Source organism: Protopterus annectens, chromosome 10.part0 (assembly GCF_019279795.1).
Source record: "Protopterus annectens isolate FY-2018-M chromosome 10.part0, PAN1.0, whole genome shotgun sequence".
Classification (NCBI taxonomy): domain Eukaryota; kingdom Metazoa; phylum Chordata; order Ceratodontiformes; family Protopteridae; genus Protopterus; species Protopterus annectens.
The window spans coordinates 1,274,416,759-1,274,444,679 of NC_056744.1; the positions used below are offsets into that span (position 1 = coordinate 1,274,416,759).

Consider the following 27,921-nt stretch of genomic DNA (forward strand, 5'->3'; position numbering starts at 1 on the left):
TAATTCCACTTACATTTCATATTAAAATAATAAATGAAGTTACTGCCTTTCATCACCCCATTCCAAATGTGAATGGGACATATACTGTCACCTGAATGCATGGCCTTTGAGTATACCATTCACAAAGATGAGCTGTGTACTAAAAACCTGAATGAATACATGAAAGGAGGACAAAAGTTTTAATAGACAATGTTAAACACTGGCTACTGTGTGGTATTTAGGCATTCCAACACTTAAACTACATAGTGGTGAACAACACTTAGAATTTCTGTATGGTGTAGATATTATGGCTTCAGTCTATTTCTGGCCATAGTCAGTGTGCACTTTTTATTGTGAAAGTGGATATAGTGAAGATAGGTTGTCAATTTCCAAATTCAAAATAAAAAGTGTACAGCGAGCTGTCAGCACTATAGTCAGAAATAGACTAAAACCAGAGTCCATGCTTTTGCTGCCTCTATTTCCTAGCATGTTGGAGACAATAAATGCTGGTTTCTGAGTTTGATTAAAAGAACACACACACATACGCACAGTCACAGACTTTGCTACTTTAATCTGCATTATGAGTTCTCAGTCCAACAAGTACTTCAAGTCTAGAAAATAATATTGAAATAAAATACAGATTTTCGTTTACACATTTTGGGTTGTAGAAAACTGCAGTTGTTTAGGTAATCTTTCTGTAATAGTAGATGTTCAAATGATCCATGCTGCAGTAGCCTATGGTAATGTGTTATATCCTGCAAAGCTTCAGGGCACCTTCCATGCACCCAAACCATTAGCTTGAGCTGAAAACTCTCTAAAAAGACAGGTTTGAGCAGCAAGACCTTCGGAGCTTTCATGCTAAATGAAAAAGGGAAGCTGAGCCCTTAGAAGACATTGCTAGAAATAACAAAAAAAAAAATGGCCACACACTGACTTAAAAAACAAGGGGGATGGAAGGAGGGAGAGGCTACTGCAGCAGTGATCATTTGAACATCTACTGCTATGGTAAATTTATTTACACAGCTGTACTATGTTCTTCATATTGATAATTGGTGAAGTAGTCTGAGCTGTATGAGTAGAATACCATAGATTAGAACAACTAGGAGGTGGAAGAAAAAGGTCCCAGGTGCCCATGGAGAATGGTTCTAGCAAAACTTAACCTAGACCTAGGGAAGGAATCTGGCTTGTAGTGTTTTTTAAAAGTATGTATAGACAGCCAATATGCTGCTTCTAGAATACTGCTGGAATTCAACCCTTTCCAAAAAGCCATAGAGGAAGCCAAGGCCCTGATAGAATATGGCTTGACCTTTCCTGGAATAGTTTTGTTGCAATGGGAATAACAAAAAGTAATGTCCTGAGATATCCATTTGGAAATAGTCTGCTTTAACACAGGTTGTCCTTTCTCCTTACTTTCAGAAGAAATAAACAACTGAGCAGAGGTTCTGAATGATTTTGTAATGTCATGATAGCACCTGAACTGTCTGTGGGCATCCAGGGTATGAAGTGTCCTTTCTCCCTCATTTTGGAGTTCAGGGAAGAACGCATGGCGATGGATAGTTTGGCATTAAGTAAATGTGAATACCACTTTAAGTAACAAAGAAGGCTTAGTTCTCAAGTAAACTCTGTCCTGTGAAAAATGAAATAAGGCTGACCCACCATAAGACCTTACAACTGAGATGCTCTTCTTGCAGAAGTCAGAGCAAGCAGTAAAACTATTTTCCATGTTAAGAACCTCATGTTAGCCAGATGAGCTGGTTCAAATGGAGCAAATGTTAGCTACTGTAACACAAAATTAATGTCTCATGGTGGAGCCACTGGTTTTCATGAAGGTCTATTATGCAAAACCCCATTCAAAAGCATTTTGACATTAGAATGCCTTGAAAGGGGGGGGGGGCATGGGAAGACATGGATGAATTGGCAAACAAATGAACCTTGATAGAGGAGTAAGGCAAGCAATTGGAAAGTAACTTTCACAAATATTGTAAAACGAGAGAAACAGTACTCTGAATGGGTTCTGGTTATGTTTTTGGGACCAGCTAGAAACCATTTTCCATTTGCTAATATATTATTTTCTAGAAGAAGGCATTCTTGCCTCCATTAGTACCTCCTGCACATACTCAGTATACAGGTGCCTAAAAGGTATTAAGAGCTTATCATCCAGGCAGGCAGTTAAAATTGTTTGGGGGTTGGGATCTATAAAATATCCCTGTTCTTTTTTAACAAGAAAAATCTTATTAAATTATCAGATATGGCATAGGCAATCATACATTTATACAAATGAAAACAAACCATTTTGACATATTTTCATTTGCAAACATGTATCACTCATAATCTATCCAGGCATCGTCAGTCAAACATTACAAAGATCATTCAATTCCTGCCTTTCATTAAACTTCATTCGTACTACAAAACATTATTCTGCATGTATTGTTCCCACAATTCCATTTTTTTCTATGTAATTTGCTCCCACCCTTTCTAAAGCCTCCAGTTGTTTTATCTATGTTACTATATTCACTACTTCTAATACAGTTGGTTTAGACTTTGATTTCCATTTTTTTAGTAATTCCTTTTTTGACAGCCACCAGAATTAAACTCAGCAAGGCCTTACTATGTCTAGACAATTCTGATTCTGTGTCACAGCTCAAAAATAAATAAATAAATAATTTGCTTAGTTACAAAAATTTGCTTACCCAGTATTCTTGATCGAGCAGCCTGCAGGGATTTTTGTAGTCTGCCAACTCATTACACTTCTAAAAAATAGATTCCCAGTTACCTCTTTTGTCTTTCTTCTTGTGTGACTAGATCCAGTCTGTGAGGAAACTTGTGGTAATTGCCCTTGGCTAATGCCAAAAGAAGGGAGAACTACTGTTTCCTGGGCCTGAAGGGAGTCACCACAGTGGTCTTGGGGGATTCCTTCTGAATCTACAGAATTACCTTGAATATCAGTGGAAAGGCTGGAAAAGCATGCAGGAATAGTCCTGTCCAAGAAAAAGAAAAGGCTTCAGTCTTTGAGGCCTTCCTGCTCAAAGTCCTGGAGCAGAATTTTGCCAACTGTTTGTTCATTGAGAAGGCAAAAAGGCCTACTTGAGGAACTCCCTACAGATGAATCAGATCTTGGAAGATTCCCTGATTTAGTTTTATTCATGAAGGTCTGCCTTTGTCCTACCCAGCTTGTCTGCCACACAGTTTTGTTCTGATATAATGTAGGAAGTAGAGTGAGATTCTGCTGTAAAGCTGTATCCTGTGATAACATGGTTAGTCTGCATAGGGGATACAACCTAGTTCTCCCTTGCTTGTTTATGTACCATATCACTGTGGTATTGTCCGTAACAACTTGAAGTGGTCCTACATACATACAAATATTTCAAGCATGGGCATTAAAAGCCCTTCTAGCTTGTCAATATACCATAACACCTGTTCCCATAATAAGTTTCCAGACTGCTCTTAAAAATATCTAAACTAGTACTCACTTTAATGCAATTAGGTACTCTGTTGCAAGCATCAGCCACTCTGTCAGAGAACCAATTAGTACACTTCTCATTCCTATAGAATCTTCTACATAGGTTATCTGATGATTCTCTAGTACTTTCTGATAACCCCAAACATTCCCAGAGGTAGTTGTCTCTAAATGCCCTATATACTTAAATAAGATCTACACTTAGAAATCTATAAGAGCCACTGTACAAGTTCAGATATTTTAGTCTTTCGTACTAAATTTTCACATCCATGGATGCCCTTGGTATATTTCCGCTATTCATGGATGTCCTTGGTATATTTCTGTTGTACTCTTTCCAGTTTACTCATGCTTGTTTTCTTATAGGGTTGCCATATTGTGATTCCATACTCAAGTTTCGGTCTAATGTAACTAACAAACAATGACTTCATCATTTTTTATTTCCTAGACTTTATATACAATCTATAGTTCTATACCTATCATTAACCAATTGGTTGATATGATTAGAAAAACAAATAGCTGGATCTACCCATATACTGAGGTCCTTAAATGAGTCTACAGTTTTAATCGCTGTGTGCTGTATTAAATATTCACTTTTCAATTTATGTCTCCTAAATCTCACATGCTTAGTTTTTGATGTATTTGTCAGCATATTATTCTCCTGTGCCCAAATAGTCAATTTAGTCAAGTTATTTTGCAGACATGCCTTATCTGTAACACATGTAATCAGTTTACCCAATTTCAGGTCATCTGCATATAGACAGTAGAACACCTCAGATGAAAAAGTTAGGTCTGAAAGATACAATTTAAACAAGTAAGGGCCTAGGACAGTGCCCTGTGGGACACGCTGACTGTAACCAAGGATTTCACCTGTCCAGTTGCTGTATGATACTTGCCATGTCCTATTTATAGGTTTATAAGTTTATAGGTAAGCTCTAGGCTGACTGCCCTTGTGGGCCATTTTTAGCTTAATCAATTATCCCATCTGAGAATCAAACCCTGTACCTTGTGTCTATAAGGTAAATACCTTAACCATTACACCAACCTCCTACAAGCCATGCAGCTTATCTTAACAAGAGTACATCGATACCTACTTGTACTAATTTACTGATCAGTGTTTTGTGTATGACCCTGGCAAATGCTGAAGTTAAATCTATATAAATTACATCACAGCATAATCTGTTCATTAATAGCTGTTATTATATTCTTATCGAACATCGTGTTACAGGTGGTAATAGATCTATTTTCAACATATGCATGCTGATATATGGTTTCAAGTCCCAACCTATCCAGTTCTGACACTAACTTATCCGGTATTACCTTCTCCATTATTTTTCCACAACATGAAAGTAGACTTAAGGGTCTATATGACTCTGGGTTTGTCCTACTCCCCTTTCCCTTAAAGACAGGTTTAATAAGCACATGTCTCTAATCTTGAGGAAGCTACCCATATTTATATGACCTAGTGAATAATAGATATAATGGTACCATAAGTTCTTGCTAAAGTGTTCTCAGGTCATTTTTACTAATTCCGTCTCCTCCCTGTGCTTTGTTTGGATCCAGTTTGTGCAGTTCTTTTTCAATATAATCTAATTTGATCCCAGTATCTGGGAATACCTGGATGTCACTAGGACAACTTATTACCCCTTTTGTGGAGCCACACTGTTTTGCATAAGATTTTGCAAATATATCTATAATCTGTTGTGTCTGAGAATAATTTTTAGAATCTGCACACAGTTTATCAGTTTGTGTGTCTTTACTCCTTCCACATCTTATGTACAGTGGATATAAAAGGTGTACACAACCCTGTTAAAATGCCAGGCAGGTTTTTATGGTATAAAAAATGAGACCACACTTAATCATTTCAAAACTTTTCCCACATATAATGTGACCTATACACTGTACACTTCAGCTGAAAAACAAACAAATCTGTTAGGAGAATAAATATAAAAAATAAAAAACGTACTATAAGCCGGTTGCATAAGTGTGCACACTCTTAAACTAATACTTTGTTGAAGCACCTTTTGATTTAATTACAGCATTCAGTCTTCTTCAGTACACACCTGCTATCAATTAAAGAGAATCTGATTAACCCCAAATAAAGTTCAGCTGTCCTAGTAGGATTTTCCTGACATTTACTCAGTTGCCTGCTATAACAAAGCATCAAAGGGACCTCATTGCTGAAAGGTATCAGTCAGGAGAAGGGTACAAAAAATTTCCACAGCATTGGATATACCATGGAACACAGTGAAGACAGGCACCAAAAAGTGGAGAAAATATGGGACAGCAGTGACGTTACAAAGAACTGGATGTCCCTCCAAAATTGATGAAAAGACAAGATGGAAACTGGTCAGGGAGGCTGCCAAAAGACCTACAGCAACACTGAAGGAGCTGCAGGAATTTCTGGCAAGTACTGCTTGTGTACTACATGTGACAACAATCTCCCCATATTCTCCATATGTCTGGGCTGTGGGGTAGGGTTGCAAGATGGAAGCCTTTTCTTACACAGAAAAACATCCAGGCCTGGTTACAATTTGCAAAACAATACATCAAGTCTCTCAAAAGCATGTGGGAAAATGTGTTATAGTCTGAACTTCTTGGCCACAATTCCAAAAGGTACATTTGGCACAAAAAACAACACTTTGCAGCACCAAAACAACACCATCCCCATGGTGAAGCATGGTGGTGGCAGTATCATGCTTTGGGGTTGCTTTTCTGCAGCTGGAACTGGGGATTTAGTCAAGGTGGAGGGAATTATGAACAGTTCCAAATACCAGTCCCTTTTGACCCAAAACCTTCGGACATCTGTTAGAAAGATGAAGATGAAGAGGAATTTCAAATTACAACAAGACAATGACCCCAAGCATACATCCAAATCAACAAAAGAATGGCTTCGCCAGAAGAAAATTAAAGTTTTGGAATGGCCCAGCCAAAGCCCAGACCTAAATCCAATAGAAAATCTTTAGGGTGACCTGAAGAGGTCTGTGCACAAGTGATGCCCTCGCAATCTGACAGATTTGGAGCGCTTTTGCAAGGAAGAGTGGGTAATTATTGCCAAGACAAAATTTGCCATTCTGATAGACTCCTACCCAAAAAGACGGATTGCTGTAATTAAATCCAAAGGTGTTTCAACAAAGTATTACTTTAAGGATGTGCATACTTATGCAGTCAGCTTATTGTACATTTTTTATTTTCTATATTTTTTCCTCTAACAGATTTGTTTGTCTTTCAATTGAATTGCACAGGTTATAGGTCACATTAAAGGTGGGAAAAGTTTTGAAATGATTTATTGTAGTCTTATTTTTTATATCACAAAACCTAGCATTTTAAGAGGGTGTGTACACTGTTTATATCCACTGTATCTATAGAAAGGTTTCCTATTATGCTCAATATCTTTATATAAATTTTCTTCAAAATTGTCTTGATTTTGTCTCACACTATGCCTAATCTGTTTGCCCAGCTTGTTTATGTTAGTTTTCAAAGTTGTAGTTCAACCTCTCTTCCATTTCTTATATTGTTTGTCTGTCATCCTAATCAGATATCTTGTTCTCGTGATAATTTATCCTCCTGATGTTGTCTGCCTAGATCCTGATGTTAAACAATTGATTGCACTCAAACAATTTCTCTTTCAAAACTTTCCACATTCTATCTGCAGTTTTTCCACTGAACACCTCGCTCCAGTTAGTTTTACATAGTGACTGTTTTGTTTCCATATAATCTGTAATTAATCTTCTGTGCATTGGTTTAGACTTCAGTTGGGCAGAATTATCTAGCAACAAATTAACCTTTATAAACCCATGAATACTGCACATCAATGATGGTAAAGCTTGACTTGAAGTAACAGTAATTTCTTTTGGAACACAAACAATGTCTAGGATGTTCCGTCCCCCGGTAGTTTTTTACAATCTGAAGCAATTGTTGTTCCTGAATATACGTTGTGAATAATTTCCTTATTAATGCTGTTGAATCAATATTATTCCAGTCTGTTCTGGTAAATTTAAGTCCTCAGCTAATATTATTCTTCCCTCCTGTGTTTCATGTAAGAAATGTATGAATTCCTCTAGGTAATATCTGCACTTGACTTTGGTGGTCTATACACTCCAACAATTGTTATATGTTCCAGGGTCTTCTTTATTGTCACAGTTACACAGTCTATAGTATTGGTGTTATCATTGAACATGTAAAAATCACAGGTCTCATAGCTATCTTTAATCCCTATCATAACACCTCTACCTGATTTTTTTGTTAGAATGTCTGTTACAGTAAAAACATTTATACCCTGACAGAACTGGTTTCCAGTCATTCTTCTTTAACCATATTTCACAAACAATAACAACGTCAATCTTGTGGTAATGTAGTACATTTTCCAATAAAAAAAAAACTTTCATTATTAATGCTCCTAGTATTAACAACCATCATAGATGCATCAGTTGTTGCTATCTGTGAACTGTTAAATTTTTGACCTGGCAAAAATCCTACCTAGTGTTTGTCCCTGATCTTGACAAATGCACGGCATCCTGTCTGAACACACGTGTGCCCAGAACTAGGCTTGGATGCTCTACACATCTCAGTTTTTTAAAACAGGGCATTTTATCCATGTAGGTATTTACCCAAAACATCTTTTAATTCACGATGACCTGACTATCCTTCCTATATGTGATTTGTGAAAATACATCCTAACACCAGTACAAGCTACACTATCTAAGAGGGCTGTAATTTCCCTACTAACAGTCAGAGAGTCCTTGTGGATGAGGTTATTTGTACTGACATAAATAAAAACAGATCCATACTTCCTTACATTAAGGCATTCCAAGGCTTGTGTCACATCTGCTATTTTTGCTCCTGGCAAGTATAACACTATCTGATGTTCATTATTATCTCTGCAAATATAAGTATCAGTTCCTTTAATAACAATCTACAATTACAAGAATGTCTTTTCTGACCAGATCTGAAGAATCTTCAACTTCTAATACAGTAATATCTCCTCTATCAGTTGTTACAAAGGAATGATCTTCATCACCATTAGTCTTATTAATCCTACTGTTTTGATTGCGTATTAAATTCTCATCCAGCTGGCACTGTAAATCCACAGCTTGAGCCATGTAGTCAACATCTGTTTTTCTCTTCTTTTTTTCTTACAGTGATGTTCTTCAATCCTTCCACATTCAGTTTTGATTTCTTCCTTTTCACCTGCCCCTTGCCTATTTTTCTACCTTTTCTGTTGGAAAAATGATAACTTCTTCTGTAGACTGAAGGTTTTCTGTCATCATTCCCTGTAACGTGTGTTACAGAACAAAGTGGTGTCCTTTTTACTTCATATTCCTTTTCCTTTACAGTCGTCAGTTTCTTTTTCTTCCTTGTTATTTGTTGTGATCTTCTTTCCTCCTTTATTTTTTGTTACCTTCTAAACAAACTGGATCCTCAGATTGCCGAATACTTGCATCCAGAATTCCAAAGTTGTCAGAGGCATCGTCTTGTCTCATAGGGGTTGAATGATTTTTGCAGACAATAGAGGCATCATTTCCTAAATGTGTTCTATTTGTTCTATGCCTAACAATATTTATTCCATCAGTCCAGCCATTAATATATGAAACAACAGTTCTCCAAGCCATGCCAATTGCACAAGTGCAATCATCATCATTCAGTCGAGATTTGCTTCTAACAATGGTAAGCAAATCATCCAACTTTTAACATGAGGAACACAGCCAATGTTATCAGCTGTTACCTTTAAATATGCATAGCATTTATTACACTGTACAAGATATTTGTGCATTAGCAAATCGTTAATTACATACTCATTTAAGGAATCCATATTCAGCTTCAAATGAATAAAATATTGTAAAAGAAAAGAATAATCAGAATCAGTGACCACAGAATTCAAAGAGAGTTTAAATCAACTACTATGACAAAAAAATCACACCAGCAGTATACAACTAAATAATAAATGAAGTACAGTAAAGTTGTTCTGACCATACAAGTTCTGCAAGCCAGACAAAAGTTGTAATTCCTTTACGTCACGCGCAAGTCACTCAGTAGTTCTGCTTACTATCACTTGCAGTTGCACTTCTTTTTAACAGTAAAAAATAAATCACAAACCAGGCTAATTCAGAGTTGAGTGCCTTGTTAAGGGGAAGCAACTGTTTTTCATTCATTTTATTGTGTCTGTGATTGTTATCCCAGATACTTTGCAATTCTATCTCCCTTAACACTGATCCCCAAGTAAGTGCAAGGTGTCTGTGGTGACTGACTAACTGTTTTGGAGCAGGAGGGGGAGGGAGAGATCTGGATTTAGGGTACTTGATGTCTCCCCCAAGTGATTCTTCTTACATATCCCAGAACTAGAATCTGAAAGATAATGGGTGTTAGTGCTCAGACCAAAAAGGCCATACCTCTCAAATGGCCAGATTTTCACAGAATGTCCAGATTTTTGCTTCATACTTTTGGTATGTTTCTCATAGAAATGTGCCTTTTTTCTGGTAATAATAACAGACATTTGAGTTTCAGACTTCATATAATTCATAAAATTCATGCTAATGCAAAACCTGTTAGTCTATCAACTTTCTAAGTTTGTAACAGCAATATTTAAAAAAAAATGTCTCTATTTTGGGGCCTTTGTTCCCCCACTATTTACGGCATTGTCTAGAGATTTTGCTCTAAGAGGTTGAGAGGAATGAAAGCGTCTTCAGATACCAATGTATCTTTCTCATGTGGAATCTGGTCAAAGGTATCATAAGAATTATAGATGTCATGGGGTTCAGAATCCTGAGGTATTCCCTCCCTTGCCCACTAAGGGGACCCCAACAGCCACATAAAACATTGCTAACTCCTGATCCATGGTGGCTGCATGTGCAACACCAGAGGGATCTTGGGAAAAAATGGAATAAATGAAAATATAGATCTATGTTTTTTCCTGTGGAAGAAAATATCTTGTACTGAGGTTCACTGAGAATCCTAACCTGCATAGGAGATCTCTCACCAAAGAGACAGTTTCCTGTATTAAAATTTTTTGCCAAACCTCTCTGCTAGCAGGTTTGCAATTTCTGTAGGGTCAGTGTATGTGATGCTATCCACAATTCGTTCACCTCACATCTGAGTCCTACCTTTTAGGTTGTGGACGTAGCTGAAAAAAGCATTATGTTATCCCTGGCTATGGCTGCTAAATGTTTCTCATAGTTGCTCTTTGAAGGTTTTACAAGTTGTCTTATTTGCTTGTATAGGCTGAGGAGCTCTTCCAGTTCTGGGATCTCACTTTTGTATTTTTAGACAGCAGCTTCTTTCTATAATTTATTAGTGCTAGACATCCACCAGGATGGTTTGTTTTTTCTTGAGGATCTTGCTTTAATCCCATCAGACACGACTGTATCTACACATTTCTGTACATGTTTATACAGAGCATCAGCATATATCTTAGTATAGCCGTCAATGCAATCTGTGAAAATTGGAGTTTGGAAATCAATTATTCCTTCCCTTATAAGGGTATAGTTAGCTTTGGTGAAGTTTTTTAGCCTGACTTCTCCTTTGGGGAGTTCTGGTGCTATTGCTACTTCAGAAATGACTGATTTATTGTCAAATCTAACCAGTGTGGTCCCTACACTTGAAGCATTGCATTGGTCACTCATATTGGTGAGGACCATGTCTAGAATATTGGAGTTGCTTATGGGGTAGTGCACTACTTGTTCCAGGGCATTTGAGTTAACAAAGTGCGGGAACTTTTGTGCCAGTGAGTTCAGGTTATACCTTAATTGTCCCAAGTAGGTCTAAATAAGCTGTGTGGGCATCTTGATTCATGGAAGGGGACCTGTAACTGACAATGACCTGAATGTGAGTCTTACCCATAGAAATTTGGACATAGAGTAGTTCCATAGAGTTCTCTTGTCTAACCAGTCTAGATGTGTAATTATCTTTAATGAACATAGATATTCCACCTCCTTTGGTTCTCACACCTTCAATTTACAGTCTGAAAGTGTGGAAGGCACTGTAGCCTAGCAAGGCTGGGATACTTTCTGTGGCCTTGAGCCAGGTTTCCATGACTGCACAGACATCAATATCTTCCATTGAGAGGAGTGTTTCCAGAGACTGCAGTTTCTGATGTGAACTTCTAGCATTTAGCAGCATGACCCTTAGTTTCTTTGTGTTTGATATTTACTCATCAGGAATTTTGTTGTTGTGACCTTGCCTAAAAAAGGCATTATTGGGGAGGCAAGTGCCTTAGCCAGCAAGTGAAAGCCTATAGGTGCCAGTTGAAGACCATCTCAGGCAAAGCAGCATGGTCTATATACCATGTCATCCCAGGCTGACAGGAACTGGATCCCCTTAGAATGACACTAGAAACTAAGCCAATTATTCAACTTGTGATGCCCCTGCACTGGCCCAGTAATCAAGGAGCTCAAGCCTCACCACTAGCACAAGTGAAGAATGTACACATTGGGAGTATGACAAGTACACACACAGTAAAGTACAATTTCCTTTAAGAGCACACAGAGATCACAGTCAGTCTGGGGCTGGTTTCTCCCTCTTTCTCCAGATCCCCAATAAGACTCCCCACTGGCAGAGCTATAGGGTTAAGATCTCAGCCATGTTGCCAAGCTAAGACCTCCAGCACCCTCTCTGTCCAACCAGTGCTTTGTGTCCCTGCCCAAGTAGCTGACACACACACTTTGAGATTTGATTGATATACAAACACACACACACACACACACACACACACACACACACACACACACACACACACACACACACACCTGGGAAAGGCTGGCACAGATTTACTAGATATGCCCAGACTATAAGGTAGTACCATTTGCCACCAGCCACCCTTACATTTCAGCTGCTATAAGGTCTTTAGCAAAGGGTGACCAATCCTACTGTGTAATGTTACTATTATCCAAATGATAAGTGAAACCAAGACTAAGGCTATTGGAGTGGCCTATACAGTGTCACCGAATACATATGCAAGTACTCTCAGAGCTTAAATATCTCTAAACAAACCAGCCACAGTTAAAAGGTTTAAATATATTTAATAATAAATAATAAAAGAACACGACAGTTCAGTGCATTGGTGGACAGCACAGTGCTGCAGCGGTAGTGTTGTCGCCTCACAACAAGAGGTTCTCCGGTTCGATTCCCAGCTGGAGTGCCTTCTGTGTGGAGTCTGCATGTCATCTCTTCATTCATGTGGGTTTCCTCCGGGTGTTCCAATTTCCTCCCATGTTACAAAGACATGTGTTTGGAGTGTTTCTCCTTGGGCCTCCACTGAAAATTGGCTTAGTTCCAAGTCGGACTTCCCGGTTAACAAATGTTAAATAAATAAAAACAAATAAGACAATACTCAAACAATACAGTAACTACAGAGTTCAGAATTACATGAAATATTTCAAAACAACATTGCAGGACAGTCTCACATAAATACAGAAAACATCTAAACTAATCTTACTATATTCCTATCTATATCTAAAATATACTATGTCCTAAATAACTTACTTACAGAGGAAGGAAAATGCAGAGGAGAAGAGCTGAATGGATGTTTCTAGATCCAAGACACAATACAAAATGCATACTCTTCCTCTCTGAGAGAGTTAATAAATTAATATGACATATTACTGCTGGGTTAGCCTGGATTACATCACTTTTTGTCACATGTCTTCATTTCCCAGACCAACCAGATACTAACATCTTTGTTACAAATACTTATCTCTCAGATGTGCAGCTGCTAGGAAGTCACAGAGCAAAACAACACTTTACATTTTAAATCTAGTAATTATTTCTGTCCAAGACAACAGAAAGAAACGTCTAGCTCTAGACATCCTGTCTCCTTACTGCATTAACTAACGTTTATAGCACATCATAAAACAATTTTAATTTCAACTTATTTTCTTGAAGTTTTGCAAGTTAACTGTATGTTCCAGCTTCTACTATTAAAACATACATTTGCACAGGTATATAGGTTATATACATTTCTGTTCTTTTCCAGTAGGGTACACTGTGGTAACATTCTTAAAGCTCAGTATATAATTATTTATTTTATTTAACATTTGTTTGCCAGCATAGTCCGACTGGACAACAAGTGTCCATTTTCAGTGGAGTCCTGGGGAGAAAAACTCCATAAGTTTACAGAGAGAAGAAAAATTTACAAGAGAGACATTACAGAGTAGTAGCATACAGATGGTAGACTTTACAGCTGTTAGTATACAATAAGAGGATATTCCCTCTTTTGGCTAAAAATACAGGTGTACAGAATATACAATGAGAGTAGATAAGAACCTGGTAGAGCATTGCAAGATATTTCACAACTGAATAAGAGTAAATAAATGTTTAAGTTTTCCATATATACATTCAAGCAAATATACATGCAAGAGTATACATGCATATATATGCATATACATACATACACACACACTCTCTCTCTCTCTTTCTCTCTCTCTATAAATATATATATATATATATATATATATATATACACACACATACATACAGACACACACACACACACACACACACACACACACACACACACACACACACACACACACACACACATACGTACATACACTCATATATAGGTTATTGCTCACACATGGATAGGTATAGTTTGATGGTGTTTTTTGTGTTGTCCATACATACATATATAACATACATTTCTGCACCAGTAGTTTAATATACATATAACATATAGTTGTCTTACATTTGTAAGACAAGCATATGAATCATATTAATATTCACAAATGACATATGATTATTTATAAAATTCCAGCTAGCTAGGCTAGCAGTGTCACATTTCTTTATAAATCAAATTAAAATTTTCAAGTGACATATAATTATTTACAAAATTCCAGATAGCTGGACTGTTATTATTTCCCTGGTGTCACAGAAGTCTATCATTTTCTGTTTATATTGTGGTATCATCCTTGGTGAGGGTAAAATGCTGCTCAAAGGTAGGAACATAACTGTCTGGAACACATATTCAGAGAGCTCAATCATGTCTCTCTTCATATAGCTCAGAGAGGTTTGTCTTAAGTTGTGCACACCAACATGAACTATGATGGAGTCATAACAGTACTTGTTGAGAGACCTGAGAGTATGTGTGATCTGGTGAATCCTTGCACCAGACAGGCAGCTGACCATAACCTTCTCTTTGTTCAACCTTGTGAGTGGGACATCTGTATGTCTCACTACAGAGTCACATATAACTAAAATATTTGGAATAGTTACATATTGCCATAAGGGCTTATATGGTGAGACACAGGTGCTAGTGTTTTTATATGTATTGGGTGCTTTGGGTGTTGTGTTAGGGGTATCATGTTTGTGTTTTGGAGGTCTTTGGTGTTTAGGTAGGTTTCTGGAGAGTACCTCTGCATATGAAAGTTTATATGTTGGATGCATATTATGAACAGGTGTCGTGGTGTGTGAGCTGACAACATGTTTAGTATTGCTGTTCTGGGTGTGACAGAGCAGTGATTCCAGATTCTTAGTGTAGGAGCATCTCTCACAACTTGTACTTGGATAATTTAGTAGTAAGTGGTTGTCAGCGTACATGAGGCAATTGCTACACTGCCTCAAAAAATCCATGTCCACCAGGCTGGCAGGAGAAACAGAGGGAAACTTACAGTCCATAATGCAAGGTTTGAACTTTGTATCTCAGCAGATAAGGAGAAAAATATGGAGGTATCATGCAGGGAGCTATTTTAGGGTGACTAACTTATGGGGTGTACAGTAGGAGGTCTACAAAAGAGGGGATCTATAGCATCTGATATTGATAAGTAAGAAATAACATCCCTGCTGAGTATTTCACTGAACAGCTGAGAGCTATTCAAGAACTGCTCTGCTAGATAGCAGCTGCTTCTAAGGAAAAATACTTCTACTGGTACTTTTATAGGTTCATAGGTTGATACTAGGCTATTGGCACTAGGGCCTATACAAGCCAAGCCATAACAATTCCCTGACTATTTCTTCCCACAATATTTACTTCCCTGGACTCCTGTCTAGCAGGGTGACTGATATGATCCCTGGGGTGAATTTCCTATCTCCCATCCAATTGTCAAGGTTGCTTTTGAAGAGGGCCAAAGAGGCGCTCTGCTTGACATGTATGGGCAGTCTATTCCAGAGTCTGGGGAGTCTCTGGGTCAGGAACCTATCCCTCCAGCATGTTTTGTTCATTGTGATGACAAGGTTTAGATCCCTGGAGCATGTGGCTCTGAGGGATTGAGATTTCTTTAAGTGTAGTATGCCCAACAGCTCTGGGTTTGACATGGCCATGTACGTTAAGCAAAGATCACCTCTGAGTAGACGATATGCGACAGAGTATAGCTGGAGTTTTTTTAGATGGTCAGCATAGGGCATCTGCTTCAGGCCTGTGATTCTTTTAGTGGGGTATTTCTGCAGCCTTTCCAGTTGTTGCAGATGTCTTAAGAGGTACATACCAAACGGGGCATTGTATTCTATAATGGGTCTAATGAGGGATGGGTACAATGGGACAATGACCTCCTTTTTTCTGGATGTAAAGCCCTTAGTAATGAGGACTGCCACAAAGAAGGATTTTCTGACTGTTGTGGCGATGTGGTTATTAAAGGTGAGACCACTGTCCACCTGTGTCCCTAAGTCTCTTATAACACTTTTGGTGTTTAGTGTACTGCCACCTATATAACTATACATTTTTGGGCATTGAGCTTGAGCCCATGGTTCTAGCACCAAGCATCTGTTTTTGCAAGGCCCTTTTGTAGAATATCCACATCATTTGGGGATTCAATAATGGCTTCCAGTTTGCAGTCATCTGTAAACTTTGTTAGCCAGAGTCCCTTAATGTTGACCTGTACTTCAGAGAAGTAGATGCCAAACAAGAGTGGTCCCAGGACTGAACCCTGAGGTACTCCACTTGTCACTTGTCTGGAGCTGGATTTGGAGTTGGCTACTTTTACAGTGTGGGTTCTGTCAGTAAGCCAGTTGGCAATCCATGGAGTGATGAAGAGATTAATGCCCAGCTTAGTAAGTTTATCTATGATTTCAGAGTAGGGGATGGTGTTGAAGGCCTTGGCGAGGTCCAGATAGGCTGTGTGGACCACCTTACCCTCGTCCACAGCTCTGGAGACTGATTCAAAGAAGTCAATCAGGTTCAGGAGACAAGATCTGCCCTTCACGAACCCAAACTGGGTGGGGTCCAGTGTTTAAAGGTTGCCAATGTCTTTGTTTATAATTTCCATGATAATACATTCCATGGCCTTGCAGATCAGGCTTGTCAGACTGATGGGGTGGTAGTTCCCAGGATCCAAGTTGGATCCCCCCTTGTGGAGTGGGATAACTGCAGCTGTGCGCAAGTCAGTGGGCATGAAGTCTGAGGTGAGGCTATGATTAAACATGACACTTAGGTGAGCTGCCAGTTCATTTTGTAGTTCATGTAGTATACAGCCCGGGATGTCATCTGGTCCCATGGATGCTGTATTCTTAGCTTTAAAGAGTGCGGTTTTTACCTGTGTGGCCGTTATTACCGGAATTTGGCAATCTTTCAGTATTGAGATGGGCTCTTTAGTGGGTGAGAGGGGGTGAAGTTGACACTGAATCGATCTGCCACGGCTATTGGCAATATCCTTGGGATCAGTATATTTAATGCCACTCTGTTGTAGCTCAGAGCAGATCTGAGCATTGCCATTTAGATTATTGACATAGCTATAGAATGCCTTGTGGTTGTCTTTGGAATCTTTGGCAATTTTATTTTCATAACTAGCTTTGGAGGATTTTATGAGGGATCTCAGCTTCTTACTAAGGCTGGTAAGGGAGTTTTTTTGCATCCTGGGATTTTCCTCTTTTCTGCAACAGTTTCTTTCTTTTGTTGTAAAGTTTGTTTATGGCAGGGGACCACCAGATTGGCTTCCTTTTTTTGGAGGAGAGTGTCTTGGTTCTATTTGGGATGGCACGATTCAAGCATGAGTGGATGTGCTCATACAATGCCTTAGTGTAGGATTCAGCAGTCGAACATTCAGTTCCCGTCTGCATGGGTGTCATGAAGTTTGTCACTTCTGTCTTGAGTAACATGAAGTTGGCTTTGGAGAAGTTTTTTATGGAGGTTTCCTTATAGGGGGGGGGTGTGGATGTGAAGGGTGATTAGCTTATGGTCAGACCTGACCAACGAGGGGGTGACCATAAGTGTGCAGCATCGATTTCCCATGTTGGCAATGACCAGGTGTACAATATTGGAGCCCCTGGTGGGACTATGGATTAGTTGATCCAGGGCATTGGAATTTATGAATTCCAAGAACTGCTGGGCAAAGGTGTTGGTACACAAGTAGTTTTCCCAGTTAATGCCAGGATAGTTAAAATCACCCAGTATTAGGGTGTTTGGTTGTATCTTAATATTTTCCAGTATGTTTAGAAATGTGTAGTGAGAATCTTGGAGCATGGTGGGGGATCTGTAGCAAGCTACAATTTGGATTGCAGTCTTACCTAGTGTTAGTTGTACCTGGAGAATTTCAGACGTACCTCCCCGCGGTTGAGTGACGTTAAAGACATGCAGGTAGGTGCAAGCGTGAATGGGCATGCCTTCGTTGAAGTTTGGGTGTCGGGCTGGCAACTTAGCACCGTAAAAATCCACTGCCAATCATGAGCGGACCGGAGTTCCGCTGTGGCGACCCCCAACTGGGAAAAGCCAAAAGTCTATGTGTTGGGCAGCTAGTCTGGTGGTGTGAATATCCTTGGTGAATATGGATACTCCTCCACCTTTAGTGTTTTGGTCCTGGTTTGGTGGCTGAAAAGTGTGGTAAGGGTTGTAACCTGGTATTGCAGGGATGCTCTCTAGAGCCTTGAACCAGGTCTCAGTTACTGCACAGATATCAATGTTCTGCATTTTTAGGAGTGCCTCGAGAAAGTGCATTTTGAGGTTTAGACTTCTAGCATTGAGTAGCATTACCTTCAAATTTTGCATGCTTGTACCTTTTACGGTTATTTTGTATCTATAACTGCTAAGATATATTCCCTCTGTGCAGTGATGCACTATGACCAATCAAGAGCAAAGCAGCTAATACAAAGAAACCAATGAAAAAGCTCAGACTGAGCCCTGCATCAATGAAATAGCTCAAACTGAGCCCTGAACCAGTAACATTCAATTAGAATGTCCTACTGTATGCTCCCCCTTATAGAGCATGTGCTGTAGGATAGGAGGAAACAGAGGGTTTGGTCTGGTGGATCTGGAAAGGAGAGACCACTTCCAACTTCTGGAAGAGATAACAGACTGCCAGGGTGGGAGAGATGACAAGACGCTTACATAGTAATTCTGACTTATTTAACTGTCCTTTGTTCTGGGGCATGGGTGCCGGAACCTTAGAGCCAGGGGGAGGGGGAGCTCCCCACTTTTACAGCTGCCAGACCTGTCTGGAAAAATTAATGAAGTGGAGTTTTCATGCTAACGTGGATTCGCATGCATAATTTAACTAACTAAACCACCTGTTCTTGTTCTCTTATTGTTCTGTGTTCTGTACCCCGTCACCTGCCGCCCCCTTCCCCCAGTTTTCAACAGCTTCTGGCACCTCTGTTCTGGGGGGGGGGTCCTGATTTCTTTTCTGGAACCTCTCCACCATTGTTTTTTAATGTCTTTTCACCAGCATATTGCTAATACTGTTTCTTGGTACAGTTGGACAAGGGAGGGAAAAAAAAAACTTGAAAAATTTAGAGAAGGAGGGATAAAAAAATAAATCTGAGAGATTCCCTGTATTAGCGTAATCCTGTTATCATATTTTGTTAAACTTTGCAGCAGAGGGACCAGAATCTCTATCAAAAAGTAAATTTAAAATCTCATTCTACATCCTTTAGGAGGTTCTGAGAATGAAGCCAGGTAAAACCTCCTCAACACGGTACCAGTGGCTACCGCACTGGATGTAGTACCTACAGTCATAAACTTTAAATGACTACTGACCTGAAAAATAAAACAAACCAAACCATAAAAAGCAGATTTTTCCTTACAAGAAGGAACTTCAGATAAAACATACCTCATATTTTCACAATTAGTCAGAGTAAACTTTAACATATGAACCTGAGAATTCAAAGTTCTAAAACTTAAAGTTGCAGAAGTAAACACTTTCCCCCAAACTTAAACATTGTTTTACCATCCTTGTCAGAAGGGCAAATATTACAGTTAAAATGTTTGGCAGCAGCTGGATTAACTTAAGCTATAGCTGCTGGGTCACGTTTGGGAAGAGTATATAAAAACTTAAAAGACTGAGGAACTTTATGCATTCTGTTTGACTTTTTAGGGGCACCAGGCTGAGTATGAGGAAAAATGCAGGCAGTGGCATGCATTTCCCCCAGATTTGATAGAACTGTGGAAATAGGAGAAGGTTCTGGAAATTCCTTATGTAACAGCTGGTAGTATTGCTTGGGGATTGTGCTCTACCACTGAATACACTTCATATTCTAGAAGTAGTCTAGGAGAAAGAAAATCATTGATGGGGAGATTCAGGTAGCATGCTGTCTTCTAAGTCAGAATCAGAATTCAGAGGGGAAAATGTATCAGTTCCATCTCATTCCTGTCACACTTTAATTTCTTAAATGTCTTCATGAAAAGAAGAATCCCTTTTTCACTTACCAGAAACCACCTAATAAGAAAGATAATAGACTGTACAAGGCCCTGAACCAGACTTAATAAACTACTACTGTCCAATGAAACTGGAGCAGGAGAAGCTATAACTTTAATTTTCTGTTTTTTTTTCAACAAAAAAATTAAGGCAAACACATTTTTAATGGCAGTAATAGCTTTCTTGGGGAAAGGCACAATATTCTGGTTAAGCAGCGGTACCATTCTTTCCCCTTCTCATAACACCAAAAATACCTCTCCCTTGTCCACTAATGGGATCTCAACAGCTGCAGAGGACATTGCTAACCCCCAGAGCTTACTGTGATCCATCATTCTTAGAAATATCTTATCCAGTTGTGGTAACATCTGAGTGGCAGAGGTGCTCCAAACATTCTGGACAATTGTAACAATAGATGAGAAAAGATATGTGTTAGCCCAGAAAGCTGCTAAAATGAGACAATACGCTACCCCAGGAAAAAAAAAAAATATCTTCAGGAAGTTCAGTCCTGTCATTTCTTATTTTTTGGATTTCTTAGTTTTTGTTTTGCTTGTGTGCGATACTTTGGTGTGGGGGGGTCAGTGGTTTGCTTTCAAATAATTGGGCGTCTCCCTTGTAAATTTGCTAAACTTAGTGCAATTAGATCTCCAGCCACTTAACATTAAAAATCTACCTGAAATCTGTGGTTTTATTTATTTATCATTTGTTGACTGGGAAAGTCGAACTAGGACAGATCCTATTTTCAGAGGAGGCCTGGGGCAAAACACTCTAGATGCATGTCTTTGGAATGTGGGAGGAAACCGGAGTACCTGGAGGAAACCCACTCGAATGCTGGGACTACATGCAGACTACACACAGAAGGCACCCCAGCCAAGAATCAAAAAAGAAAACCTCTTGCTGTGAGGTGACAGTGTTAATCGCTGCACCGTCAGTATACACCCTGTTGGGTACGTTCATAGCTTGATTACAGAAAACCTTTGAAAGACTAAGACAGAACTGATAACTGAATGCAACTGAAACAGAAAAGTAAGTTCTGCTAAGGAGTGGGATGGACAAACCACATTAAGCGTAAGTGCTTTGTAAAGCCCACCCAAGATTTAGTATAGATTAAATTTCAGAATGTTCACATGTAGGATGTCTCTGCCGAATATATTTAAAGTACACTCCATGGTGACTTAGATGTAGCAGATATCCATTCAAATCAGAGATGCCACTGCTGTGAGTCCGTCTGTATAAAAAAGATGCATTTATGGCCTTTCATGAGTCAACATCATGCTACCATGTTATAGTGTAGATTCTGTTTTTCAGTGCAGCAGAAGCAACGTGTAGCAACAATGAAACAAGTTCTCACTGACGACAGTACACAATACTATGGTGCCTCTTCTGTTTCTGTAGTAGACAAACAGTGCCTTGCTGCAGATTACTACTGCCCTCATGAAGTGGAGGTTTCAGTACATGGGAAATGTACCTTATCCCCTGACCATGCCTTAGGATAGTTCTCATCCACAGGACCCCATGCTCTAAGTAGGGGGCAGATGGGAGTATAAACAAATATACTGTATCCCCAGATCTTATCTCAGGGCAGCTGACAGACAAATTCCTTTTTCTTACGAGGTGTAGGGACAAATGTCCCCCTCTCAGAGAGTACCTAATTTGGACTGACAAAGAAAAGAACGGATGCTTATTTACTGCAATTAAAATTCTGAAATGGTAGCTTGAATCAACAAACAAAGACACAGTTGTCATTATTATACCATAAATAACCTGTTTTCACTGAAAATGTATTGCTTGATGTTGCTTACTGCTACATAATGCTAAACCATTGCACCAGCTTCTACAACATCAAGCAAATGAAAATAGAATAGATGTGAGTAAGAAGGCAGGTATAAATGATGCGATTGTTCTCAAACTTCCATCTCCCAAATGTGGACCTCTACCCCTCACAATGTGAAACAGAGGAACACTGTAAGGAACATTTGCTAACAACTTTAACTAGGAAGCTAAGAGCATTGTTAACTGAGTTCTTTTGATGAATTAATATGATTCAGTACTATTCAGTATTATGTGAATATTTGTTAAAAAAATTCTTAACAATTAATGTGTAAACCCTTTCAATGTGGTACAGTGTGGAACATCGTATTTTTAAGACTCAAAATGAGGACCGTTCCTCATAATGAGGTACAATTAAGAGTTTTTTATTTATTTATTTATTTACATTTGTTTATTTTGGTGGTGCGTTGATCAAATGTGACTATTTACAGGCACAACCAGAGAGAAGAAAGACAATCACAAATGAACAATAGTTGCAGATTTTCATACAAAGATAGCAACAGTTGCAAGTATAAAATTCACATATAAAGAATGGTGATAGATTTTACAAAGATAAAAACAAAGCAAGCATATAATATGTATATTAGACCCAAATGTGTGTCTATCAAGAGCAGGTAGCTGAATTAAGGAAAGACTCAACAAATACGTACTTCTTATATTGAAACTGAAATGCATTTAATCATATTGCATTAGAAAATAAAACTTGTCAGACAGAACCAATCTGCTAACACTATTAATACTGTTGCCTTAATAAAGGGCATATATTTCAAATAAATGATATTTTTACAGACGGGTAAAGCCCCCCTCCCCCATAGTCATGGGTTTGAATCTCTCAACTATCATTTGTTTACTGTATGACTTTGTGCAAGTCACTTAGAAGACATTGCTCCTCTGTCACAACTATAAAAAGCACCAGCTTTGCAGACAAACAGGGTTTAACTTTGTTAAAACATAATAATGATAATAATAACAATAATAATAACAATGTACTTATTTCTGAACTCTACCGTTGGACTGCTTCCCAGCCATAGATTCTACTACTCACTATGAGGTGGGGGAAAGCATTCAAGTACAGTGTTTTACTTTCCACAGGATCCGTAACCATTTCAGTACAATACTCAGATATTTTGGGACAGCAAATTCTCAAAACATGTGGACTCTGATATCCCATACCTCAGAGCCACGTGGTCAAGGTTCATATGTGTCAGAGAGCGCAAAGCTACCCTTAAAATGATACTCTCTTTTTATGACCTGATTCTTGCACTTTTAGCTGATGTAAATGTACAAGAAAAAATCCTGAAAGATATTGTCTGAAACTCAAATGTATGTTATTATTTAGTGACTTCAGTCCATAGTGATTTGCCAGCAAACCACAAATTTTATGAGGAACAGACCAAAAATATGAGATAAAAACCTGGATATTCTGCAAAAATCTTTATGCACTCATGCATGCACACACATACTCATGCACACTTGCACACATGTACTATATCATACACTCGCACACATGCACTCATAAACACCTGCATATACCCATGCAATCGTGCGCATTCACATATACACACATTCTCGCACTCACGCATTCACAAACACTAGCATTCATGCTCTCACGAACACTCGCAGACAATCAGACACACACTCTCACACACACACTCTCACACACACACACACACACACACACACACACACACACACACACACACACACACACACACACACACACACACACACACACACACTTTCTCTTTAGAAAAGAGTCTGATGTCCATTTTGTGAATGGACAAGTACATCATTCTTTATTTATTTATTTTATTTTAAATTTGTTTACGGGAAAGGCCAACTCGGCAGGAAGCCCATATTCAGTGGAGTCCCGGGAAGAAAAGCTCCAGTACAAAAAAGAAAAAAAAAACACTAACAGTAATAGCTGCAAAGTAGACGTAAAATAAAAACATAACGGTCCACTACAAAAATTGATATAAACAAAAAATGACAATTCAGTAATAGGTAACATGAACGACATGCATTGAATACCCAGAAAAATAGTATCTAGAAAGACAATATACAGCTGCGTATTTCAACTATGCAACAATAAACATATCATATCAACAGTTTATTAGGCAATATCATTGCATTATATTTAAGCGCATATAGGAGACATTGGTAGTTGGTGGAAATAGGTTTAGAATACTGTGAAAGAAGACAAAGTATGGTAGCAGTCTAGAGAATTATGAGACAAACCATATCATACGCTCAGCCTGGCACTGTGCAGGAGCAAAGCCAGTCATAGGTTGGGCATTCCTTGAGGAGTAGTTTACATCTGGATGTGTTAGTAGTATTTAGTATGCGCTGAGTGATGGAAATCCAGGACTTGGATATGTGGTTGGAGAACAGAGAATCCCCAAAACTATTGTTGGACTTAATGACTTTCAGCAGGAGTTTTCAGAGGATTTTAGAGTTCTGCAGTTGGAGGAGGGCTGTACTTAGTTCTTGAGTGCAGGACAATTATCAGGTTGATAAATGATGGAGTGTGCAATAGTTAGTTGGTTGAAGGATAGAAGATTGGGTAGTTCGAGCTATTTTAGTTGGCGAAGCACAGAGCAGTAGTGTGATCTGTAAGGATGGTTTATAGCAAATCTGGCAATTTTATTATAACTCTAACGCTTTTCTGAGATTTGTGAAAATGGGTGAGGCATATAGAAGGGTGAAGAGTATTTGTGTCCTGGCTCCGGAATGTTTGGTTGTGTTCATTAAGAATGGCTTGACTCTATAAAGTGAGCCAAGTTTAATATGGACCTTTTTGATGATTAGAGCTGTTTGTTTGTCTTATTTTAGACAATCTGAGCTAGGAGTCAGATGACACAATTTATGACTATATCTAAAGTGGGGGGTGCTTGGCCACTCTTGCCCTAAGGTTCCAACTCCCTTGGAAACAACCAACACACACAGTGAGAATAGGTGGGGGCTGGAAGTGTGAAGAGATAAACAATACAGGCAGAAGGGATGGTTGCCTGGGATTAAAAGTGAAGGAGACTAGACCTGCATGCAAAAAGTTTGGATGACTGGAGACTCAAACACAAAAGTGATTAACAGTCTTGGAGAAAACAGACAAGATTGTAGCAAAACCTATCGTGTACTTAGCTAGGAGGAGGTGACTAATGTGGTCACCAAGGAGGAGGAATTAATGCATGCTGGTGTACATATGGTAGTAAACCTGACAGGGGAGGCAGCTGAGGTTGTAGAAAGTAAGACCAGTGGAGGTGATAGTGCAATGCCAAAAGATATAGCTGGGGGTAAGATTCTCAGCAGGTTTGCTTGTACTCTGGATATCAGCTTGGGTGGCTAGAACTTCCCAGTCTTATCCAATATAACCTACTGATTATGGCTAACAAAATCCTCTATAACCCAAATAATATACCAGCCCTTAGAAATATTATCACTCCCCATAACAATCCAAGATTGCTCCGATCCTTGAACAAACCACTAATTCAGACAATCAAAACTAACAATGCAGCTGGTGATGCCCTCTTTGCCAACTCTGCAGGCAGAGCCTGGAACTTACTTCCAGCTGACATTATGTTGCTCTCCTCCTTAGGCCAACTTAAAACTAAACTCTAACAACATATGGCATTACACTGGCTATGCTACTGCAACAAGCCTGGCTAAACTCTTAACATGAATGTGAATAATCTTATTAACCAACTATTGTTAATTCTCTCCTGACTATAAGCAGAGTAAACTTCTAACCTGTGTTCTTGTCTATTTCATGTTTGCTTATATATGTTTTGTAATTTCCATTCATGTAATAATTGTCTTAATAGTTATTTAATGTATTTTTGGAAATACCTTACAGGCAATTATATCTTATTAGTTAGTTAATGTATACATGCTTTTGGAGCTTATCTCCCCAGGCCTCCGCTGAAAATGGACATTGATCCAGTCGGACTATCCTGGTCAACAAATGTAAAATATAAAAAAATAAATAAATATAAAAATATCTATCTACACCATGACTGATAATAGTTTGGAGAGTATAATATCTAGCTGTGACAGCTGACAAGGTAGGTCTAGGGATTGCTATTTGGTAAAGACTGCAAAGAGATCAGTTGTTTGCAATGGACAGATGTCATCTTAGCTCAGAAGGACAGCAGTGCTTGGACCTCAGATGGTAAGGTACCTCTGAATAATCATATTTTTAAACTAAGATATTAGGGGAGTGAAAGAAAGAAAGAGTGTCAAGGAAGCAGAAAGAAGTAGGTATTCAGACCAAAGACAAAATTGCACAAAACATAGAGATAAAAACAAGGGTGATTTGGTGCAGGATGACTTTGGAATGTTCATATTATTAAATCCAATAAATACTTGTCTACTGTGCCTTAGGCATTTAACTTTGAAGAAGCATGTTTACCTCTGCAATTTGATATCTTTTCTTAGACCTTCAAGCCAATATTCCTGGCCTCTGATTATCTAAGCAACTGTCAAATGGGTGTTGTTATTTGTTCTTACATTAACAATTGATTCAGTATGGATTAGACTATGTAAACAGTTGGTGCAAGGACAATGGTCTCAACACAAATGATGTAGAATAGTTGATAATTCCTTCTTATCCAACAATCATATCTCTGTAGTAGTTAAGAAATCCATCTATCTGTTTCAATTAACTTCCAAAGTCACCTCCACAGAAGCCTTAATTCCTCTTTCCTCATGTCCTATCAGACCCATTAATGAATGTAATGCCAGTTTTGGCTTGTATTTTTCAGAACATATCATTCAACTCAAGTTGAGAGATGTTCAAGACTCCTGAGTAATACTATCACTGGCCCATATCTTGCATTGTCCACCTATAGACAGGAAGTAACTGTTGAATATGTTTTTTGGATATCCTTGAAATGATCTGCAAACTGATTACCTAATATATTCCCACAAATCTATGTACCTAATCCTGTAAAGTCTAAAACTGGCAAAAAAACAAGTCTATTTTTTTTTTTTTTGGTAGCTCCTACTTTCTTTTCAGTAAGCGATGTTTATTATAGTGACACAGTCAAACATGTTTTCTTATATTCATTTGATTAATTTTTTGTATTCGTTTCCACTGTGGCTCCCTTTCCTTTGTGTTTTATGTTTGCTCATTTTATTTTGCCGTAAAATGTTATGGTATAAGCAGCACTATATTAGAACATTGAAATAAATGGCAAAAAAGGGCAAACTAATCTCATGGAATGCCTTAGACGTGACTAAAAGGAGAAACTGATATAAAGAACTAGTACTAAAGGGCTATACCACCACATGTAGGTATGAGAGAAATCAAGATCAACCTTATTTTAATTCAGATGTAGTGGTACCAGAGTTAATTACATAAAAGTGAATTCCTCTAGCTATTGAGAAGTAATGCAGTTGGAAATAACTATTCCCTTCTTTCTTCTTCTTTCAGGCATCCTGGGTCCTGATTGCACTTGGCTGGATTTTTGTCCCAGTGTACATTGCTGCTGGTGTAGTCACGATGCCACAGTACCTCAGAAAGAGATTTGGAGGGCAAAGGATTAGACTCTACCTGTCTGTGCTTTCTCTAATTTTGTACATTTTTACCAAAATATCAGTAAGTTGCATAATGTTTCCATTTGCCTTTAACAATGTTCTTGCAGCAATGACATTTTCATGGCAAAATGTTTGTTTGATTTGTGTATAACTCATTTACTCACTGATTGGCTGTAAACAAGCCATTTAATGAACCTGTGCTACAGTACTACTCTTGTAGAGAAGACCTGTGCGAATGTTTAATACCTGTTTACCACAGATCATCAGAACATAGCAACACAAGATGAACATCTCACTCAGTTGTCTCATGAATGACAGCTAACCCCACTTAAAGCATCATTTCCTTAATGTCTTCACTGTCTTGTCCAACATGACCACTATGAGAGACTGTTGCAGTGGCTGGCAATGTTTGCCATGCAGAACAAAAATTGGGTATCTTTTCAGAATCTGTCATTTTGAAACACATGCTGTTACTGTTCTAGCAGTAAATATGCTATCCAGAAAGAGATTGTGATATATTTCAATGTTTCTTATCAATCTGTGCCATCTTGGCTGAATCCTTACCTGTAAAGGTCTTGC

The 27,921-nt window shown here is 38.5% G+C and overlaps 1 protein-coding gene across 1 annotated transcript in view; it reads left to right on the forward strand.

Moving 5' to 3' along the window:
* Positions 1 to 27,921, forward strand: part of SLC5A9 (solute carrier family 5 member 9) — a 919,403-nt gene that overhangs the window by 422,402 nt on the left and 469,080 nt on the right. The window contains exon 3 of the mRNA XM_044085977.1: positions 27,239 to 27,403. Coding sequence (XP_043941912.1) covers positions 27,239 to 27,403 — 165 coding nt within the window. The remainder of the gene's footprint in view (positions 1 to 27,238; positions 27,404 to 27,921) is intronic.